General features: G+C 40.3%; 2 protein-coding genes and 1 long non-coding RNA gene across 3 annotated transcripts in view; 1 reads left to right on the top strand and 2 right to left on the bottom strand.

The window, feature by feature from the left end:
* LOC133650366 (uncharacterized) overlaps positions 1-19,140 on the top strand; it is a 35,273-nt gene that overhangs the window by 1,657 nt on the left and 14,476 nt on the right. Inside the window, exon 2 of the long non-coding RNA XR_009826227.1 lies at positions 10,348-10,424. This is a non-coding gene — a long non-coding RNA (uncharacterized LOC133650366). The remainder of the gene's footprint in view (positions 1-10,347; positions 10,425-19,140) is intronic.
* On the bottom strand, positions 2,852-4,139 carry LOC133649665 (uncharacterized). The gene is made up of 4 exons (XM_062046314.1): positions 3,994-4,139; positions 3,873-3,931; positions 2,954-3,796; positions 2,852-2,896 (listed from the first exon to the last, which is right to left on the bottom strand). The coding sequence occupies exons 1-3, from the start codon at positions 4,014-4,016 to the stop codon at positions 2,976-2,978; spliced, it is 903 nt and encodes a 300-aa protein (XP_061902298.1). The 5' UTR covers positions 4,017-4,139; the 3' UTR covers positions 2,852-2,896; positions 2,954-2,975.
* Positions 5,344-6,632, bottom strand: LOC133649664 (uncharacterized). Its single transcript, XM_062046313.1, has 3 exons — positions 6,486-6,632; positions 6,365-6,423; positions 5,344-6,288 (listed from the first exon to the last, which is right to left on the bottom strand). Exons 1-3 carry the CDS (start codon positions 6,506-6,508, stop codon positions 5,468-5,470), a joined length of 903 nt encoding a protein of 300 aa, XP_061902297.1. The 5' UTR covers positions 6,509-6,632; the 3' UTR covers positions 5,344-5,467.

Raw genomic sequence — 19,140 nt, 5'->3', positions numbered from 1 at the left:
CATGTGTCGGTGCGCGTACCGCTTTTAGAAAGTCACGTGACCGATCATGAGCTGTTTGGGTCACGTGACCGATACGCGAACTGTGTCGAACTGACGCCTGCACGCCAAACTGTGTTTATAAGGAAGCGCATCTGTCAACGAGATGCTGCTGCCAACAGAATCACCGCACTTCAGTCGTTGGTCATTTGTAATTTATCGTCGTCGGAGATCATGGAACAGCCTCAGGCAAAAAGAAAGATTTCCGTCGTCTGGGAATATTTTGATCATGTATCGGAAAAAAAGGTATTTGTGTTAATTTCCTTGTCGTTTGATCCTGTTCTTTCAAAGTTTCCACTTGTTCTATTAGAATACAAAATCTCTTCAAAATGATTCTTAGTTTACTATTCATATTTTCTGCAGGTTAAATGTCGCATTTGTACGACGGAATTGTCGTACATTAACAAATCCACCTCCTCAATGCTGTCAGCCGGAGAAATAATAACTAAGAAGAGAAATCGTCTAAAATTTAATACGTTGGAAAAACTGTTGTTTTTTTTAAATAAAAGTGTTAAAAAAAAACATTCCCAGTCCACAAGCATCCTCATTCACAACACGTTCTCTTAGATTTCCATGTTATGATACATGTTCACATTATTTATTGACTGTATCTAAAAAAGATACAAATATATTTTTATTTAAATGAAGATATGAAATAATCCTAAATGAAATACAATGACTGGGTTTATATTATTGTATATACTAAGTCATAAAATCAGTGTCAGTTGAGTCTGTCGTTAGGTTGCCTGTAGGGATTTTTAATGTCCACCAGATGTCAGTATTTAGTCACACAGTATCGACACAGTATCAATACAGTTTTTGTGTCGAAACGCTTCATGACGCCTCATCAACCCATCACTACTGTGTAGAGCTTGGCAGGGTAACCATGTAATACTCCATATCAGTAGGCGACAGCAGGTAGTTCATTGCTTTGTAGAAGTCGGAACGCGTGGAGGATGGTTTGTCGGGATCCCGATATGCAGAGCACAGCGGGAGACAGCGTGCAGGTAAAAGGGTATGTAACGCTTAAACCAAAAATCAACAAAAAGCGAGTCCCGCTAGGAAAAGGCACTGGAGCATAGGGATGGCTATGTAAAACTGAACTGGCTACAAGGTCAACAAAAACAGAATGCTGGATGACAGCAAAAACTTACAGCGTGCGGAGCAAAGACGGTGTCCACAAAGCACATCCCGTGCATGACAAAGAAGGATAGCCTACGCACAACTTCAATAGTTTTGATTGCGGAAAAAAAACAAAGCAGGTGCGGGCAATAGCGCTCAAAGAAAGGCGTGAAGCTGCTACTGGAGAACACCAACAAAACAGGAAAGGTCACCAAAATAACAGCGCAAGACAGGAACTAAAGCACTACACACAGGAAACAAACTCAAAATAAGGCACGACAACCTGGTTTGAGTTAAATTTTTTAACCTTTTCTGCTGGTGGTGTGCCTCCGTATTTTTTTTATGGAAAAAATGTGCCTTGGCTCAAAAAAGGTTGAAAAACACTGCCCACAATAAAATGTGCAGTTATATACCACAGCACAGTGCCACAGGTTTTGAGGGAACGCGCAGTTGGCATGCTGACTGCAGGAATGTTCACCAGACTTGTTCCCCGTGAAAGGAATGTTCATTTCTCTACCATAAGCCATCTCTAAAGTCGTTTTAGAGAATTTGGATATTTTTGTTCAGTGTAGTTAGTATTAGTATTTAACTTTAGTGTACCGATTCTTTTGAAATACATTAAACGTTTAAACTAGTGAATATTTCCACTTAATGCAGTCCCAAAATGCCCTGATGTAGTGAAATGTGTTTCGTAAGCTAAGGGTTTAGGACAGCAGTGTCCAAAGTGTGGCCCGGGGGCATTTGCAACCCGCAGCTAATTGTATTCTGGAAATGCTATTGCAAAAATAAAAACATTACAAAAAGTGGAATTAGGTGAAATCTAACTAGAAAAAGTGGCAATGTTGACACAAAGCTGCAATGCAGGCTGTTTTTTTTCTTTAGTCTCTTTTTGCCATTGCTAAAAAAAAAAAAAAAAAAATGTTAATTGACCTATTCTAGGCTCCAATTATTTCAAATATTTCACTTTAAAATGTTTTGTGGAAAATATTGCATATATTGAGTGGTTGCCGTACAAAAAGTTTTTTGACGAGCATAAAACAAAAATAGTTAAAACGTAAAATTGATATATCTGAAGTTGAGCTCGTAACTTAAGTGTTGAAAGTAAAAAAAAACAAAAAAACAAATCACTTTGAGTGGGGCACCTTTTGTATCCTAAATATATTTGGGATTTTATCTTTTCACTGTGATTACTCAAAAATAATATCAATAGTGTCTTGCATTAGATGTTTTTAAGGCTCTAATTCACATCAAGCTTTCTGAATGTTTTGGGCAGTGGGGGAAATACTGCAAATTTCATTTTTATTATAAAAAACTAAGTTGTCTTGACAGAAAAGGCATAAAACCTTTTGTTTTTTTAATTGTATATCAGCCTAAAGTTGATATACTGTAAGCATTAAAACAAATAAATTGACTTAACATTTTAATGACTTAGACCCTTTACAGTCCCCAGGAGCCCTAAAGGTAAAAAAAATAAATCCATGTATTTTGTTATGATTTGAAAATGAAAACTATCAAAATGGCCCCCTCAGGCTTTAATTTTTTCATGTGCGGCCCTCGGTGGAAAAAGTTTGGACACCCCTGGTTTAGGAAAAACATTGGTTTCAGTAGTGATAGTTTACCTCTGCCATGCAATACACATACTGGCCACAAGAAGCCACTAGACCAGCTGTAAAACACTACACAGGAGCAGAGATTTAGGTGTACAAATATTTTTATTTCCAAGAAACTGCACTCAATCCTGTTGGAAAGAAGAAAATTAGAGGGGGTAAAAAAGCAAAACAAACTGAGAACTTACCAAGTCCAAGAATGTTTGATGTTTAGTTACGGGAAGGCAGTCTGTAAAATAGTTTCTTCTGCAAGGATGCTTTTTGGGTCTCCTCATCAAACACTTGGGGTTTAGGTGCCTTCATCCGCCTGATGGCGTGCCCTCCGAAGCGCTTAGGGATTCGGAGAACATCAGTGGGTGCAAACTTTTTACCGGAGTCAACCTTCTCGCTTGAGCCGTGCTGGGGGTTCCGCCTATTGCCAGGGTGGGCATGAGAGTGCTTGGGAACCCATCCGTAGCCGTGGAACCCTTTGCTCTGATGGGACGTTCCTGCATGGCTTGGTTTCAGGTCAGTGTTGGATCCGGCGCCCGTGGCAGATGTTTGCATGTCAGGAACGTACTCTCGTGCGCCGTAGCCGGCCACAAAGAGGCGGGCTTTGTTCTGCTGCTTGCGGGGAACCTGCCGGTGAGGTTTCTGCTGCTTTGCAGCGAGGCTCGGAGCTGAAGCGGCTTTCTTGTTCGGAAGGCCGACACGGCGTGAGCCCGAACTCTTCCTGTTGCCCTTGGTCTGTTGGCTCTTGTGCTTGTTTAAGGTGCCAGAGCTTGCGATAGAAGTAGAGAGGTCCAGCCCGGGAGACTTTTTTGGCTTGAGTGCACTTTGTTGGCTGAGCCCAGGGCGCCGACGCAGCACCTTAACTGAGCTGTAACCATCATGCTCTGATTGCACGGTCACCTTCACCTTGGAAGCCACTCCACTGTCACTTTGGGCCGAGGCTAGAACACTGGAGGCTTGTCTGAATTGATTCTGGGGATTGCCTCTAGCAAGACCTTGTTGCAAGTAGCCAACATATGCATTGTCGCTTTGTCTTTGAGCTGCAACACACAATTCACAGAAACATTTTTAAAAGCCAAAATGCCTTCCAGTCACACGCAATAAAACCATGCTTACCTTCTTGAGCCCACAAACAGCGTGCATGTTCTGCCTGAACTAAGCAAATCACCAAGAGCCTGCACACAAGCAGTTAAACATCACACATTCATCAAACAATCACAATCAAGGACAAACTCACCCCAAATGAATTCCACAAGCCATTTTTTGTGTGCGTCGATGTCCCCCTTGGTCAGAGCCCCTGTAGCCAGACCAACCTATTGCTACTTGCTCTACAATAATGTGCACAAGACGAGCGGCTTAAATGGCACAATGCAGCCAATCACAGCCTAACAAAGCTGATGACATACAGGTGTGTGTGTGTCTCAAAAAAACCAAAAACAAAACACCAAAATAAAGATTAACAATGTATAATTTGCATTTTAAATATTAACACTTTTCAACTTGACCATCTTAGAAAATGTACTGCACCGAAAAAATATTATTTTATAGACGCACTCAACTCTTGCGTCAGTGATACTCCAAGTCCCATAATGCACTGCAGCTAGTGCCCTGACACGTGACGTAGGGTGTTTCCGCTCCCTCAAATTACTCTCGTCAACGCCCATGTAAGTCTGTGGAATCCAGTTTAAACGCAAATTTTATGAAAAACATTTTTATTTGTGCTGTTATTCGGTCGCCAATTCGCTAGCTCAAACGCTTAATAAATGTGAGGGACGCGAGATCATTTTATTATTAGCACTTTCCAGTGTTTTCTAATCATGAGAAGCTAAGACTTGTAGTAATGAGACTACAACTCCCATGATGCATTGTACTACTTAATGACTTGACTTGATTGAGTGGTTGCCGTACAAAAAGTTTGACGAGCATAAAAGAAAAAGTTAAAACGTAAAATTGATACATCTGAAGTTGATCTCGTAACTTAAGTGTTGAAAGTAAAAAAAAAAATTTTTTTAAAATACAAATCACTTTGAGTGGGGCACCTTTTGTATCCTAAATATATTTGAGATTTGATCTTTTCACTGTGATTACTCAAAAACAACATCAATGGTGTCTTGCATTAGATGTTTTTAAGGCTCTAATTACTTCACATCAAGCTTTCTGAATGTTTTGGGCAGTGGGGGAAATACTGCATATTTAATTTTTATTATAAAAAACTAAGTTGTCTTGACAGAAAAGGCATAAAACCTTTTTTTTAATTGTATATCAGCCTAAAGCTGATATACTGTAAGCATTAAAACAAATAAATTGACTTAACATTTTAATGACTTAGACCCTTAACAGTCCCCAGGAGCCCTAAAGGTAAAAAAAATAAATCCATGTATGTTATGATTTGAAAATGAAAACTATCAAAATGGCCCCCTCAGGCTTTAATTTTTTCATGTGCGGCCCTCGGTGGAAAAAGTTTGGACACCCCTGGTTTAGGAAAAACATTGGTTTCAGTAGTGATAGTTTACCTCTGCCATGCAATACACATACTGGCCACAAGAAGCCACTAGACCAGCTGTAAAACACCACACAGGAGCAGAGATTTAGGTGTACAAATATTTTTATTTCCAAGAAACTGCACTCAATCCTGTTGGAAAGAAGAAAATTAGAAGGGGTAAAAAAGCAAAACAAACTGAGAACTTATCAAGTCCAAGAATGTTTGATGTTTAGTTACGGGAAGGCAGTCTGTAAAATAGTTTCTTCTGCAAGGATGCTTTTTGGGTCTCCTCATCAAACACTTGGGGTTTAGGTGCCTTCATCCGCCTGATGGCGTGCCCTCCGAAGCGCTTAGGGATTCGGAGAACATCAGTGGGTGCAAACTTTTTACCGGAGTCAACCTTCTCGCTTGAGCCGTGCTGGGGGTTCCGCCTACTGCCAGGGTGGGCATGAGAGTGCTTGGGAACCCATCCGTAGCCGTGGAACCCTTTGCTCTGATGGGACGTTCCTGCATGGCTTGGTTTCAGGTCAGTGTTGGATCCGGCGCCCGTGGCAGATGTTTGCATGTCAGGAACGTACTCTCGTGCGCCGTAGCCGGCCACAAAGAGGCGGGCTTTGTTCTGCTGCTTGCGGGGAACCTGCCGGTGAGGTTTCTGCTGCTTTGCAGCGAGGCTCGGAGCTGAAGCGGCTTTCTTGTTCGGAAGGCCGACACGGCGTGAGCCCGAACTCTTCCTGTTGCCCTTGGTCTGTTGGCTCTTGTGCTTGTTTAAGGTGCCAGAGCTTGCGATAGAAGTAGAGAGGTCCAGCCCGGGAGACTTTTTTGGCTTGAGTGCACTTTGTTGGCTGAGCCCAGGGCGCCGACGCAGCACCTTAACTGAGCTGTAACCATCATGCTCTGATTGCACGGTCACCTTCACCTTGGAAGCCACTCCACTGTCACTTTGGGCCGAGGCTAGAACACTGGAGGCTTGTCTGAATTGATTCTGGGGATTGCCTCTAGCAAGACCTTGTTGCAAGTAGCCAACATATGCATTGTCGCTTTGTCTTTGAGCTGCAACACACAATTCACAGAAACATTTTTAAAAGCCAAAATGCCTTCCAGTCACACGCAATAAAACCATGCTTACCTTCTTGAGCCCACAAACAGCGTGCATGTTCTGCCTGAACTAAGCAAATCACCAAGAGCCTGCACACAAGCAGTTAAACATCACACATTCATCAAACAATCACAATCAAGGACAAACTCACCCCAAATGAATTCCACAAGCCATTTTTTGTGTGCGTCGATGTCCCCCTTGGTCAGAGCCCCTGTAGCCAGACCAACCTATTGCTACTTGCTCTACAATAATGTGCACAAGACGAGCGGCTTAAATGGCACAATGCAGCCAATCACAGCCTAACAAAGCTGATGACATACAGGTGTGTGTGTGTCTCAAAAAAAACCAAAAACAAAACACCAAAATAAAGATTAACAATGTATAATTTGCATTTTAAATATTAACACTTTTCAACTTGACCATCTTAGAAAATGTACTGCACCGAAAAAATATTATTTTATAGACGCACTCAACTCTTGCGTCAGTGATACTCCAAGTCCCATAATGCACTGCAGCTAGTGCCCTGACACGTGACGTAGGGTGTTTCCGCTCCCTCAAATTACTCTCGTCAACGCCCATGTAAGTCTGTGGAATCCAGTTTAAACGCAAATTTTATGAAAAACATTATTTTTATTTGTGCTGTTATTCGGTCGCCAATTCGCTAGCTCAAACGCTTAATAAATGTGAGGGACGCGAGATCATTTTATTATTAGCACTTTCCAGTGTTTTCTAATCATGAGAAGCTAAGACTTGTAGTAATGAGACTACAACTCCCATGATGCATTGTACTACTTAATGACTTGACACGTGATGCACGTTGCGGTTCCTCACTTCGCGCCTGTGTTGACGTTACAGTCGCTAACGCTCATGTAAGTCTTTTGAATCAAGTTTAAACGCTATTTTTTAAAGTAAAAACAGTCTAGCTCTGTATCCGATTCTAACACATTAATGTTTATTCGTGCTGTTAATTTTGTCACTAATTTGCAAGCTCATATGTAGGGTTGTGAATCTTTGGGTGTCCCCCGATTCGATTCAATATCGATTCTTAGGGTCACGATTCGATTCAAAATCGATTTTTTTTTCAATTCAACACGATTCTCGATTCAAAAACGATTTTTTTTTCCCGATTCAAAACGATTCTCTATTCATACATAGGATTTCAGCAGGATCTACCCCAGTCTGCTGACATGCAAGCAGAGTAGTAGATTTTTGTAAAACGCTTTTATAATTGTAAAGGACAATGTTTTATCAACCGATTGCAATACTGTAAATTTGTTTTAACTATTAAATGAACCAAAAATATGACTTATTTTATCTTTGTGAAAATATTGGACACAGTGTGTTGTCAAGTTTATGTGATGCGATGCAAGTGTAAGCCACTGTTGTTCATTTATTTTTATTTTTATAAATGTCTAATGATAATGTCAATGAGGGATTTTTAATCACTGCTACGTTGAAATTGTAACTAATATTGATACTGTTGTTGATAATATTCATTTTTGTATCACTACTTTTGGTTTGTTCTGTGTCGTGTTTGTGTCTCCTCTCAATTGCTCTGTTTATTGCAGTTCTGAGTGTTCCTGGGTCGGGTTTGGTTTTGGAATTGGATTGCATTGTTATGGTATTGCTGTGTATTGTATTGTTGGATTGATTAATTAAAAAAAATTGTAATAAAAAAAATACAAAATAAAAAAATAGATTTTTTAAAAATGAGAATCGATTCTGTATCGCACAACGTGAGAATCGCGATTCAAATTCAAATCGATTTTTTCCCACACCCCTACTCATATGGCTAGACTTGCTGGAGTACAATGTGGCCAAAATATGTCAATTCTGTATTACTCTACGATAGTCGAATATAATGCACTAGGTTTTTGTTTTTTTTAAAGAAGTGTAATTATTTAGAGTGGCAGTTTTATATCACGCAACAATGTTTCGATTTGCTTCAATCACCAAATGATTCCCGAGCGCGGCGCACGCTGCTGCTCACTGCTCCCCTCACCTCCCAGGGGGTGCTGGGTCAAATGCAGAGGACACATTTCACCACACCCAGTGTGTGTGTGACAATCGTTGGGACTTTAACTTTAATTAAAAACATACCATATGTGCGCTTAATCATAATGCAACAAAATTTCATTCTTATCTGCGCTGTAAAGTTCAAATTTGAATGACAATAAAAAGGAAGTTTAAGTCTAAGTCTAATTGTATGGCAAGTTTGCCTGCGGCTATCAGCTAGCTAGCTAATTGCGGATTGTCTATTGGATTGATGCGTCACTCCGGCCGCCATCTTGAGCAGGGCCAAGCCGTGTCTATTTACTGCGTGAGTTAACGGAGACCGAGGTCTCTCACTGATTAAAAACACTATAACTTATTGGAATGTCAACCAATTTTGTTGTAAATGTCGCTGTGACCGTCTGATGGACACTGGTCAAATCGGTCTGATGAAACACCTGTTCAAGTTGGCGGCTGGGATGACATATTTGACAAGTCTGAAGGCGGCATCTACATATCCATACCTACAGTACCTGAGAGGTGCCTGATAGAGATGGTAACTATGGCTCTTTGAGAGGAGCCGGTGTTCTGGTAAAAAATGCCCCCCATATAAATTTGCTGCCCGACGCCACTGAGCATGCGCACTCAGGTTTCCTCGAACAAAATAACCATAACAATTAAGGTAAATTTTTTTGATATATTGTAGTTATTATTAGCATTTTTTTTACATACCAGGAAACAAACCAAAACAAAAACGCTATAAACCTTGATTAACCTAAAATGCATGGCTGGTTGTTTGTCTATACTGTATGGTACAAGATGCTTGTCAGCAAGAAGTATTTTGACAAGGTTATTATTGAATAATTATAAAAACCACAAAATGTTGTTCCAGGACCTATTTCAGACATTTTTCAGAAATTTTTGTGTCGCCAACTATTGGATTACACAATTTATTTAATGAAGAAGCACAATTTTTTCAGAACACCGGATCTTCAGGAAGCATTCCCTTCCAAGTAATTTGTTTATATTAAGAAACAATTACTGATAGCACTTATAAGATAAGATGTTAATCAGAATATTTTACATTACATCACCCATCATTAAATACTACTTGGTGGGAATTATTCTGAAACGTTGATAATCGTTTAAATGGGCTTATGTTTTAATTGTAAGTTTTCCATAAGGAATTTTCCCTCATCTAAAAAACTGAGTGGCTCACAAGTAAATATATAAATAACAAATAGGAATGGTATGTCTATATGTGTGAAAAAAATATGAATGAAACTAGAATACAAATTAGGACTGTAAATGCACAGTTGTAACACCCTATCTGTACAATTGCTTACCTTTACAATATGTGGCTACGTTTTCTTTCACTCCGACTCTTTTTCCAGCCCAGTGGGGGGTGTGCACATGTCTGGGAAATCGGAACGATGAAATCGGTTTTCATCGTTCACTTTAAAGAGCCGTTTGAAAGAGTCGACTTGTTCGCATTTTGCCTGAGTACCGCGGCCTTTGAGGGTCAAAAATATTTGGCGAATCGCCCCATTAGAATTTAGAATATTAATTAGACACGAGAATCACCTGATTTGACTTTATATGTTGATTTTAAAAGTAGTACTTTGAGTACTGAATGAGCAAAGGGACAGTTCCCGTAAAGTGGCCATATGAGTGTGTTGGCTTACATCAAAGACACAATTTCCTGTCAGAGGAAATAGCACTGAGGATTTTTTTTTCTCTGTCCTTTTTAAGTCCCTCTATTCTGAATTTTTTCCATTTGACTCGGAATTGAAAGCCCCCCCACACTGTGTCGTATTGTCACTTCATAGTACAGTACTTTTGTGTTTGTATGCACAAAAAACTTTCTCACTATGATGTACTATACATTTTTTTCTTTAGTGTTCCTAGAAAGTCCTTGACACTGTATAATGATAATGTCAACATACACTGCAGATGACATCCCCACTTTAGAAGATTCTACCCTTTGGCCTCACAAACTGTTCTTCTTCCCCACTAATCAGACCTTTGGAATCCCCGCCGGGACAAGCTGGAGACACTTCCCGCTCCGGCATCTGGTCCAGCACTCGGAATAATGAAGGTAATAATAATGAGCTGCACCTTGTCAAGAAAGTGGACACTTTTTTTAAGCTGTTCAATGACGGCCCATTTGTCAGCATTTCTGTGTGGAGTTTGCATGTTCTTCCCGTGACTACGTGGGTTCCCTTTGGGTACTCTCCAACCTCCAAAGACATCTACCTGGAGATAGGTTGATTGGCAACACTAAATTGGCCCTAGTGTGTGAATGTTGTCTGTCTGTGTTAGCCCTGCGATGAGGTGGCGACTTGTCCAGGGTGTACCCTACCTTCTGCCCGAATGCAGCTGAGATAGGCTCCAGCACCCCCCGCGACCCCGAACGGGACAAGCGGTAGAAAATGGATGGAAGGACCTCCGCCAAGCTCAACGCACCAGTTATGTATTGATTGCTGGTTGTAGTTAGTTAGGTATCAGGATAATGCAGCTAGACCAATTCAAATTAATATTTTTAGTTTGACAAAACAAAAACGGGGTAAACTTTAATCATGTTTCAGTCAGTTAGCTACTAGGATGATTTGACACCAATTGTGCCTACACTTTTAGATTAGGTTAACTCATCTACATACTGTACTTGCCAACCTTGAGACCTCCGAATTCTGGAGATGGGGGTGGGGGGGGCGGGGTTTGGTGGTAGCGGGGATGTATATTGTAGCGTCCCGGAAGAGTTAGTGCTGCAAGGTGTTCTGGGTATTTGTTCTGTTGTGTTTATGTTGTGTTACGGTGCGGATGTTCTCCCGAAATGTGTTTGTCATTCTTGTTTGGTGTGGCTTCACAGTGTGGCGCATATTTGTAACAGTGTTAAAGTTGTTTACACGGGCACCCTCAGTGTGACCTGTATGGCTGTTGATGAAGTATGTCTTGCAGTCACTTATGTGTGATTAACAGCCGCATATAATATGTGACTGGGCCGGCACGCTGTTTGTATGGAGGAAAAGCGGATGTGACGACAGGTTGTAGAGGACGCTAAAGGCAGGCCCTCAATATTGTTGTCTGGGTGGAAATCGGGAGATTTTTGGGAGGGGCACTGAAATTCGTGAGTCTCCCGGGAAAATCGGGAGAGTTGGCAAGTATGCTCATCTAAACTAGCAATATAGCTTAAACGGCATTGAAACTTTGTGAGTTTCTGTTTTGCTTCACTTACTAGCTACCCAGTAACCTGCATTATGCTATCTCGTCAAGGCGTCCTCGTACGCTCGCGTGTTGTTGACACTAACCGTAAAAGCTACGGTTGTACATATTGGGAACCTCCCTTTTTCAGGGAAGTGTCGCAGATTCTTTATTTCTAAGGCTGGCTAAATTAAGGAGAGGTGACTGGAATTGAAGTTTAAAAAGGTATTCTACAAAAACGAAGTAAGTACAATCAATAGCAATTAGAGATGTCTGATAATATCGAACTGCCGATATTATCGGCCGATAAATGCTTTAAAATGTAATATCGGAAATTATCGGTATCGGTTTCAAAATTATCGGTATCAGTTTCAAAAAGTAAAATTCATGACTTTTTAAAACGCCGCTGTGTACACGGACGCAGGGAGAAGTACAGATCGCCAATAAACCTTAAAGGCACTGCCTTTGCGTGCCGGCCCAGTCACATAATATCTACGGCTTTTCACACACACAAGTGAATGCAAGCATACTTGGTCAACAGCCATACTGGTCACACTGAAGGTGCCGTATAAACAACTTTAACACTGTTACAAATATGCGCCACACTGTGAACCCACACCAAACAAGAACGACAAACACATTTCGGGAGAACATCCGCACCGTAACACAACATAAACACAACAGAACAAATACCCAGAACCCCTTGCAGCACTAACTCTTCCGGGACGCTACAATATACACCCCCCGCTACCTCCTACCACCCCCCCACCTCAACCCCGCCCCCCCAACCCCGCCCACCTCAACCTCCTCATGCTCTCTCAGGGAGAACATGTCCCAAATTCCAAGCTGCTGTTTTGAGGCATGTTAAAAAAATAATGCATTTTGTGACTTCAATAATAAATATGGCAGTGCCATGTTGGCATTTTTTTCCATAACTTGAGTTGATTAATTTTGGAAAACCTTGTTACATTGTTTAATGCATCCAGCGGGGCATCACAACAAAATTAGGCATAATGTGTTAATTCCACGAATGTATATATCGGTATCGGTTGATATCGGAATCGGTAATTAAGAGTTGGACAATATCGGAATATCGGATATCGGCAAAAAAGCCATTATCGGACATCTCTAATAGCAATACCAGCGTTGGAGATGAGACCGAACGGTCTAAAGCTCAGACTCTTCTCTAAAATGGTCGCCCTCCTTCCATGCTTGTGTCCACCTAAGTTGCTACGCCTTGCCGGGGATCAAAACTGAAAGTTGACTTGGGAAGAATGTGTGCGCTTGTTAGTAGCTCGGTTGGTAGAGCGGCCGTGCAGCAACTTGAGGGTTCCTAGCCACGTCCGTTGTGTGCATTCACATTATGTCCTTGAACATGATGTACTGCACATGAGATTAGATCTAACAGTTGGTTATCTTGCATATCATTATTCCCTGCAGCCCATTTTAGCGAACGCCTTCACCGATTTTGAATCAATATTTGCATAGTTTGATTGGTAACACTAAATTGCTAGAGTGTGAATGTGAATGTTGTCTGTCTTTCTGTGTTGGCCCTGCGATGAGGTGGCGACTTGTCCAGGGTGTACCCCGCCTTCCGCCCGAATGCAGCTGGGATACTCTCAGTACTCTCCATCGCTCTTTAACTACCGTTGTTCGCTCGCAATGAAGAAAGCTTACAAGCAAATGAGTAGTCAACAAGTGTCAAGGTTGACTCTCCGGACAACACCGCCCCAAGTGTTTCAGCAGGAAATTGCACGTCACCCGCTCTACCCAGTTGAAGAGCTATCGAAGTAGAAACCTGCGTATAAGGGAACGGCAGAGCAACTACAGAGGAGTATAATACAGTTTTATGCATTGAGAATAGGTTGGAATGAATGGCGATGTATGGAATCAAAGAGGATAGGGATGGGCGATATGGACTAAAATGTATATTGCGATACAGCCATACTTGCCAACCCTCCCGATTTTCCCGGGAGACTCCCGAATTTCAGTGCCCCTCCCGAAAATCTCCCGATTTCCACCCGGACAACAATATTGGGGGCGTGTCTTAAAGACCTCTCTCACCTGAAAAGGAGACTATTATATATGTCTCCGTTATCCACAGGTTTATCCATAACCCATAAAGTAGGCAGGCACGGAGCTATTTCTCAGCGTGTGTTTATTCCAGCCGGCACGTTAATACACTGACACACAACATCCGGATTCCCATCATGCATTGCTTCAAAACTACGGCAAGTAGTAATGTCCAAAAACATAACAGAGACGAAGCAGAAGAATGAAGAAGAGACATGGCGACGACGAGTAAGAAGAAGAAGTACGCTTGCAAGTTCCTAAATGATTGAAAAAAATAATTTCCGTTCATCCAGGACAGTTCGAAGGGGAAGGGGTATGCTGCCTGCACATTTTGTAGATCAGACTTCTCCATTGAACACGGTGGCCGAACGGATATACTCATTCATGAACGGATTATTTTTATATGTATATATATATATATATATATATATATATATATTGTGTGTATATATATATATATATATATATATAAGAAATACTTGAAAATATCTAGTTTCTAACGATCAGGAGCACCGAAGCATCTCCCGAATTCGGAGGTCTCAAGGTTGGCAAGTATGTTTGTAGATCAGACTTCTCCATTGAACACGGTGGCCGAACGGATATACTCATTCATGAACGGATTATTTATATATTTATATATATTAGGGCTGCAACTAACGATTAATTTGATAATCGATTAATCTGTCGATTATTACTTCGATTAATAATCTGATAAAAGAGACAAACTACATTTCTATCCTTTCCAGTATTTTTTGGGATAAAAGAGACAAACTACATTTCTATCCTTTCCAGTATTTTATTGAAAAAAAAACAGCATACTGGCACCATACTTATTTTGATTATTGTTTCTAAGGTTTATAAAAAAATATATATATATTTTAAAAAATAAAAAATAAATTGCCTCTGCGCATGCGCATAGCATAGATCCAACGAATCGATGACTAAATTAATCGGCAACTATTTTTATAATCGATTAGTTGTTGCAGCCCTAATATATATAAGAAATATTTGAAAATATATAACCCCCCTCATGTTTGGGTCAAATTATCTCTTCTGCGTTTTTAAAAAATGAAATATCAATATAAATACGTTCTAAGCAAAATTTGTTCAACACTCGCCTCAGCCGTAAGTACTCGGTTTCTCTTGCTTAAACGCCGCACTGAACCGCAGGACGGAAAGATGATCAGGAGCACCGAAACTAGCTCGCTAGCTAGCTAACCATCTTGCTGGCTTACTTGTTATCGCCTCAGTTCGCTCTCCGGGCCACAACGTTGATGGTTGTCCACTTTGCTGCTAATCAGTTTTGGTTGATTACAATCTGAACACTGTTAGTTCCGTACCAGTTGTAGTTCTCGGGTATTTATTAGTAGCCAGCAAGAAGGTCACAACACCGAAAGTATTACCCAAGGGGGCGTGGCTACAGGATAGAGTTGCCAAATGGGAAATGTTTTCGGACTTCTTTGCATGCATGTTATAGAATTTTACATTACATTGTAAATGATAATAATGTAAGCAAATGATCTACTAAAAAATAAAAAAAATGTGTGGTACATTACATGGGACATGCAAGTGTCAAAAAGACAGCCATAAGAGGTTGTTAGATAAGAATAAATGTACATTTAAAATATAGTGTAGAAATGCACCAAATTGCAGGAAATGTAGTCTTGATTTTCAACATTTTCTTTTGGGGTTTGCATTGCAGAACTTTGTGCTGATAGAAATGTTCCTCTTTTTTCTCAATTTTCCTGTTTTTTCTCTCAAAAGGTGTTCACATACCTTGTTTTATATATATCACAATATATTATTGGGCATATAAATAATAATAGAACTATTGCCAAAACTGGTTACAAAGGCTCCAAATTTGTCTGGTAATGATATGATGTATGTTTCTAATTACTTTACACTTTTGTTAAAATGTAATAAGCACGTTTTCTTCTGTTGTTTGGATACTTTACATTAGTTTTGGCCGGTACTACAAATGTGGGTATCAATCCAATACCAAGTAGTTACAATGGCAGTATTGGTCATACCAATACTTATACTGATAAGATCATTCAATTATTAATTTTTCATCTGAATTAAAACAAAGAATGGCAAAGTAATAGTGTAAGTCTTTTTTTCTTTTTTTATACATATTTCCTACAATTCTGTCCGATTTAAATGCTTTTGTTTTTGCCCTTAAAGATCTCCTGTGTCCATTGACCTTTTTCTTTAGTTTGTAAATGATAACAAAATATTCTATCATAATAAAAAATATCGATATAACTACTGTAGGATCGACCATAGACTGATTCTATAATTGGTATCGTGACTGTCAATATTTGTATATTTGTATCGACCCCACTGTTAAAATTCAAGAGCTCTAGTTTAGCGGTTAGCATATCCTCCTATGGTTTGTCGTGTAGCATGTTAAGATATTCCTCATCCACCAATGATAATAATACTTGCAAAATGCAGCTTATTTTCCACCATAGAGGCAAGGATTCCTACTTACTATCATCTGCCAAATGTATATAATTGGTATTGTGTATATAGCGCAACCCTAGTCAAGGAGGAACATTGAAACATACCATTTCCCAGTTTCCTGAACTAGACTTAGACTTAGACAAACTTTATTGATCCACAAGGGAAATTGTTCCACACAGTAGCTCAGTTACAAAGGATCGAAAGGGTAATGATGGAAAGGATAATGAAGGTATAAAGGAGACTAATATGTACCATAGTAGCAATATAAAATATAACATATATACAATATTTACATGTTATATATACAGTATATAACATATACTGATATATTATATTATATTTTTATTTTGTATTTTTCCCACAAACCAGGAAGTAACCTTCTAGCTAATAAGCACAAGCAATGTAAATATATGGAAGCAATTGTTAGTTTAACTTTAGTTTTGCCTTGGTGGAGGTCTGCTGTAGTGCCAATTTCCCTGGATGAAACATGCTGGAATAGATCAAACAACGACCTAACTGGTGTTTTTGAACGAGTCTTATAATAAATTCACCTACCAACTAGGGTTGTGCAATATATACAATATATATAATATAGATTTACCCGACAATATAACTTTTAATACTGTAGTTATATCGTGATAATGCATCTTGATGACATATTCTATCTTTTTATTTTTTTTATTTGTATTTTTTTTTACAAACAAACGCGACCTCAACCATTGTAGAATTCTCGCAAGCGAGCTAGTGGCTAACATCCCTCCACAGTGCAAAACCACTTATAATCAGCAATTCTTGCCTCCAAATTTGAAGTAGCCAAACATCAGAAGATTAAGTGCTTATTGCATTTGAACCGAAGTTTTGATAGGTCCATGTTAAAACAGAAAGTAACCAGATATTTACAGTAAATTAGCAAGTAGATTGATGATCATTTTAAAGGCCTACTGAAACCCACTACTACCGACCACGCAGTCTGATAGTTTACATATCAATGATGAAATCTTAACATTGCAACACATGCCAATACGGCCGGGTTAACTTATAAAGTGCAATTTTAAACTTCCTGCGAAACTTCCGCTTGAAAACGTCTATGTATGATGACGTTTGCGCGTGACATCGATGGTTGAAACGGAAGTATTCGGACACATTGTATCCCAATACAAACAGCTCTGTTTTCATCGCAAAATTCCACAGTATTCTGGACATCTGTGTTGGTGAATCTTTTGCAATTTGTTTAATGGACAATGGAGACAGCATAGAAAAAAGCTGTAGGTGGGATCGGTGTATTAGCGGCTGGCTGCAGCAACACAACCAGGAGGACTTTGACTTGGATAGCAGACGCGCTATCCGACGCTAGCCGCCGACCGCATCGATGATCGGGTGAAGTCCTTCGTCGCTCCGTCGATCGCTGGAACGCAGGTGAGCACGGGTGTTGGGACGGCGTGGCGAAGTTGGTAGAGTGGCTGTGCCAGCAATCGGAGTGTTGCTGGTTACTGGGGTTCAATCCCCACCTTCTACCTTCCTAGTCACGTCCGTTGTGTCCTTGGGCAAGACACTTCACCCTTTGCTCCTGATGGCTGCTGGTTAGCGCTTTGCATGGCAGCTCCCGCCATCAGTGTGTGAATGTGGAAATACTGTCAAAGCGCTTTGAGTACCTTGAAGGTAGAAAAGCGCTATACAAGTATAACCCATTTATCATTATTTATCATTTATGAGCAGATGAGGGCTGGCGTAGGTGAAGCGCTTATGTTTTTATCATAGCTCTGACGAGGTCCCGTAGCTAAGTTAGCTTCAATGGCGTCGTTAGCAACAGCATTGCTAGGCTTCGACAGGCGGCACAGCATTAACCGTGTAGTTACAGGTCCAGTGTTTGGTTCAGTGTCTCCTGATAGTAGTATTGTTGATTTTCTGTCTATCCTTCCAGTCAGGGGCTTATTTCTTTTGTTTCTATCTGCATTTAAGCACAATGCTATCACGTTAGCTCCGTAGCTAAAGTGCTTCACCAATGTATTGTCGTGGAGATAAAAGTCACTGTGAATGTCCATTTCGCGTTCTCGACTCTCATTTTCAAGAGGATATATTATCCGAGGTGGTTTAAAATACAAATCCGTGATCCACAATAGAAAAAGGAGAAAGTGTGGAATCCAATGAGCCCTTTTACCTAAGTTACGGTCAGAGCGGAAAAAAAATACGTCCTGCACTGCACTCTAGTCCTTCACTCTGACGTTCCTCATCCACGAATCTTTCATCCTCGCTCAAATTAATGGGGTAATCGTCGCTTTCTCGGTCCGAATCGCTCTCGCTGCTAGTGTAAACAATGGGGAAATGGGAGGAGCCCTTCAACCTGCGACGTCACGCTACTTCCGGTACAGGCAAGGCTTTTTTTTATCAGCGACCAAAAGTTGCGAACTTTATCGTCGATGTTCTCTACTAAATCCTTTCAGCAAAAATATGGCAATATCGCGAAATGATCAAGTATGACACATAGAATGGATCTGCTATCCCCGTTTAAATTTTAAAAAATCATTTCGGTAGGCCTTTAACAAAATAATACAACTGGAAATGACGCAATATGAAACTGCATACTTCAGCAGCCAAATTAAGAGCCTTTGTAATTTACATACCAAATAATATATGATGATATCTGGAGCTGCAATATATATTTTGATATATATTTCAGGCCATTTTATCGCCCATCCCTACGACCAACATGCTAGTTAGAAATCCAGAAACCCTTGCTGGGGTTTAGCCTCCATTTTAAGCAAAAACTTAAAAAGGTTATCTTGTTGGAGCAAAATGGCATGGACCCGTAGTGTAAACTAGATGAAATCCGGCGGTAATAACTTATGTCCCCTATAAATGAATCACTTTGACTGCACTGAAGACAGATTTGATCCCAGGCGTCTTTAAATAACCGCATCTCTCGGATGGGCTATTGTATTCGGCCGACTCCCTGCTCAATTCCAGCCTGAACTATTGACGCGTGAAGCAGATGATGAAGTATTTCAGGAATTACGAGGATCTTGTCCCTTCTTTAAAATAGGTCAAGGCCATTTGTAATCAACCAGAAAAATAGA

This window comes from Entelurus aequoreus, linkage group LG05 (genome assembly GCF_033978785.1).
Source record: "Entelurus aequoreus isolate RoL-2023_Sb linkage group LG05, RoL_Eaeq_v1.1, whole genome shotgun sequence".
Lineage (NCBI taxonomy): Eukaryota > Metazoa > Chordata > Actinopteri > Syngnathiformes > Syngnathidae > Entelurus > Entelurus aequoreus.
This window is presented reverse-complemented; position numbering and strand designations above follow the sequence as displayed.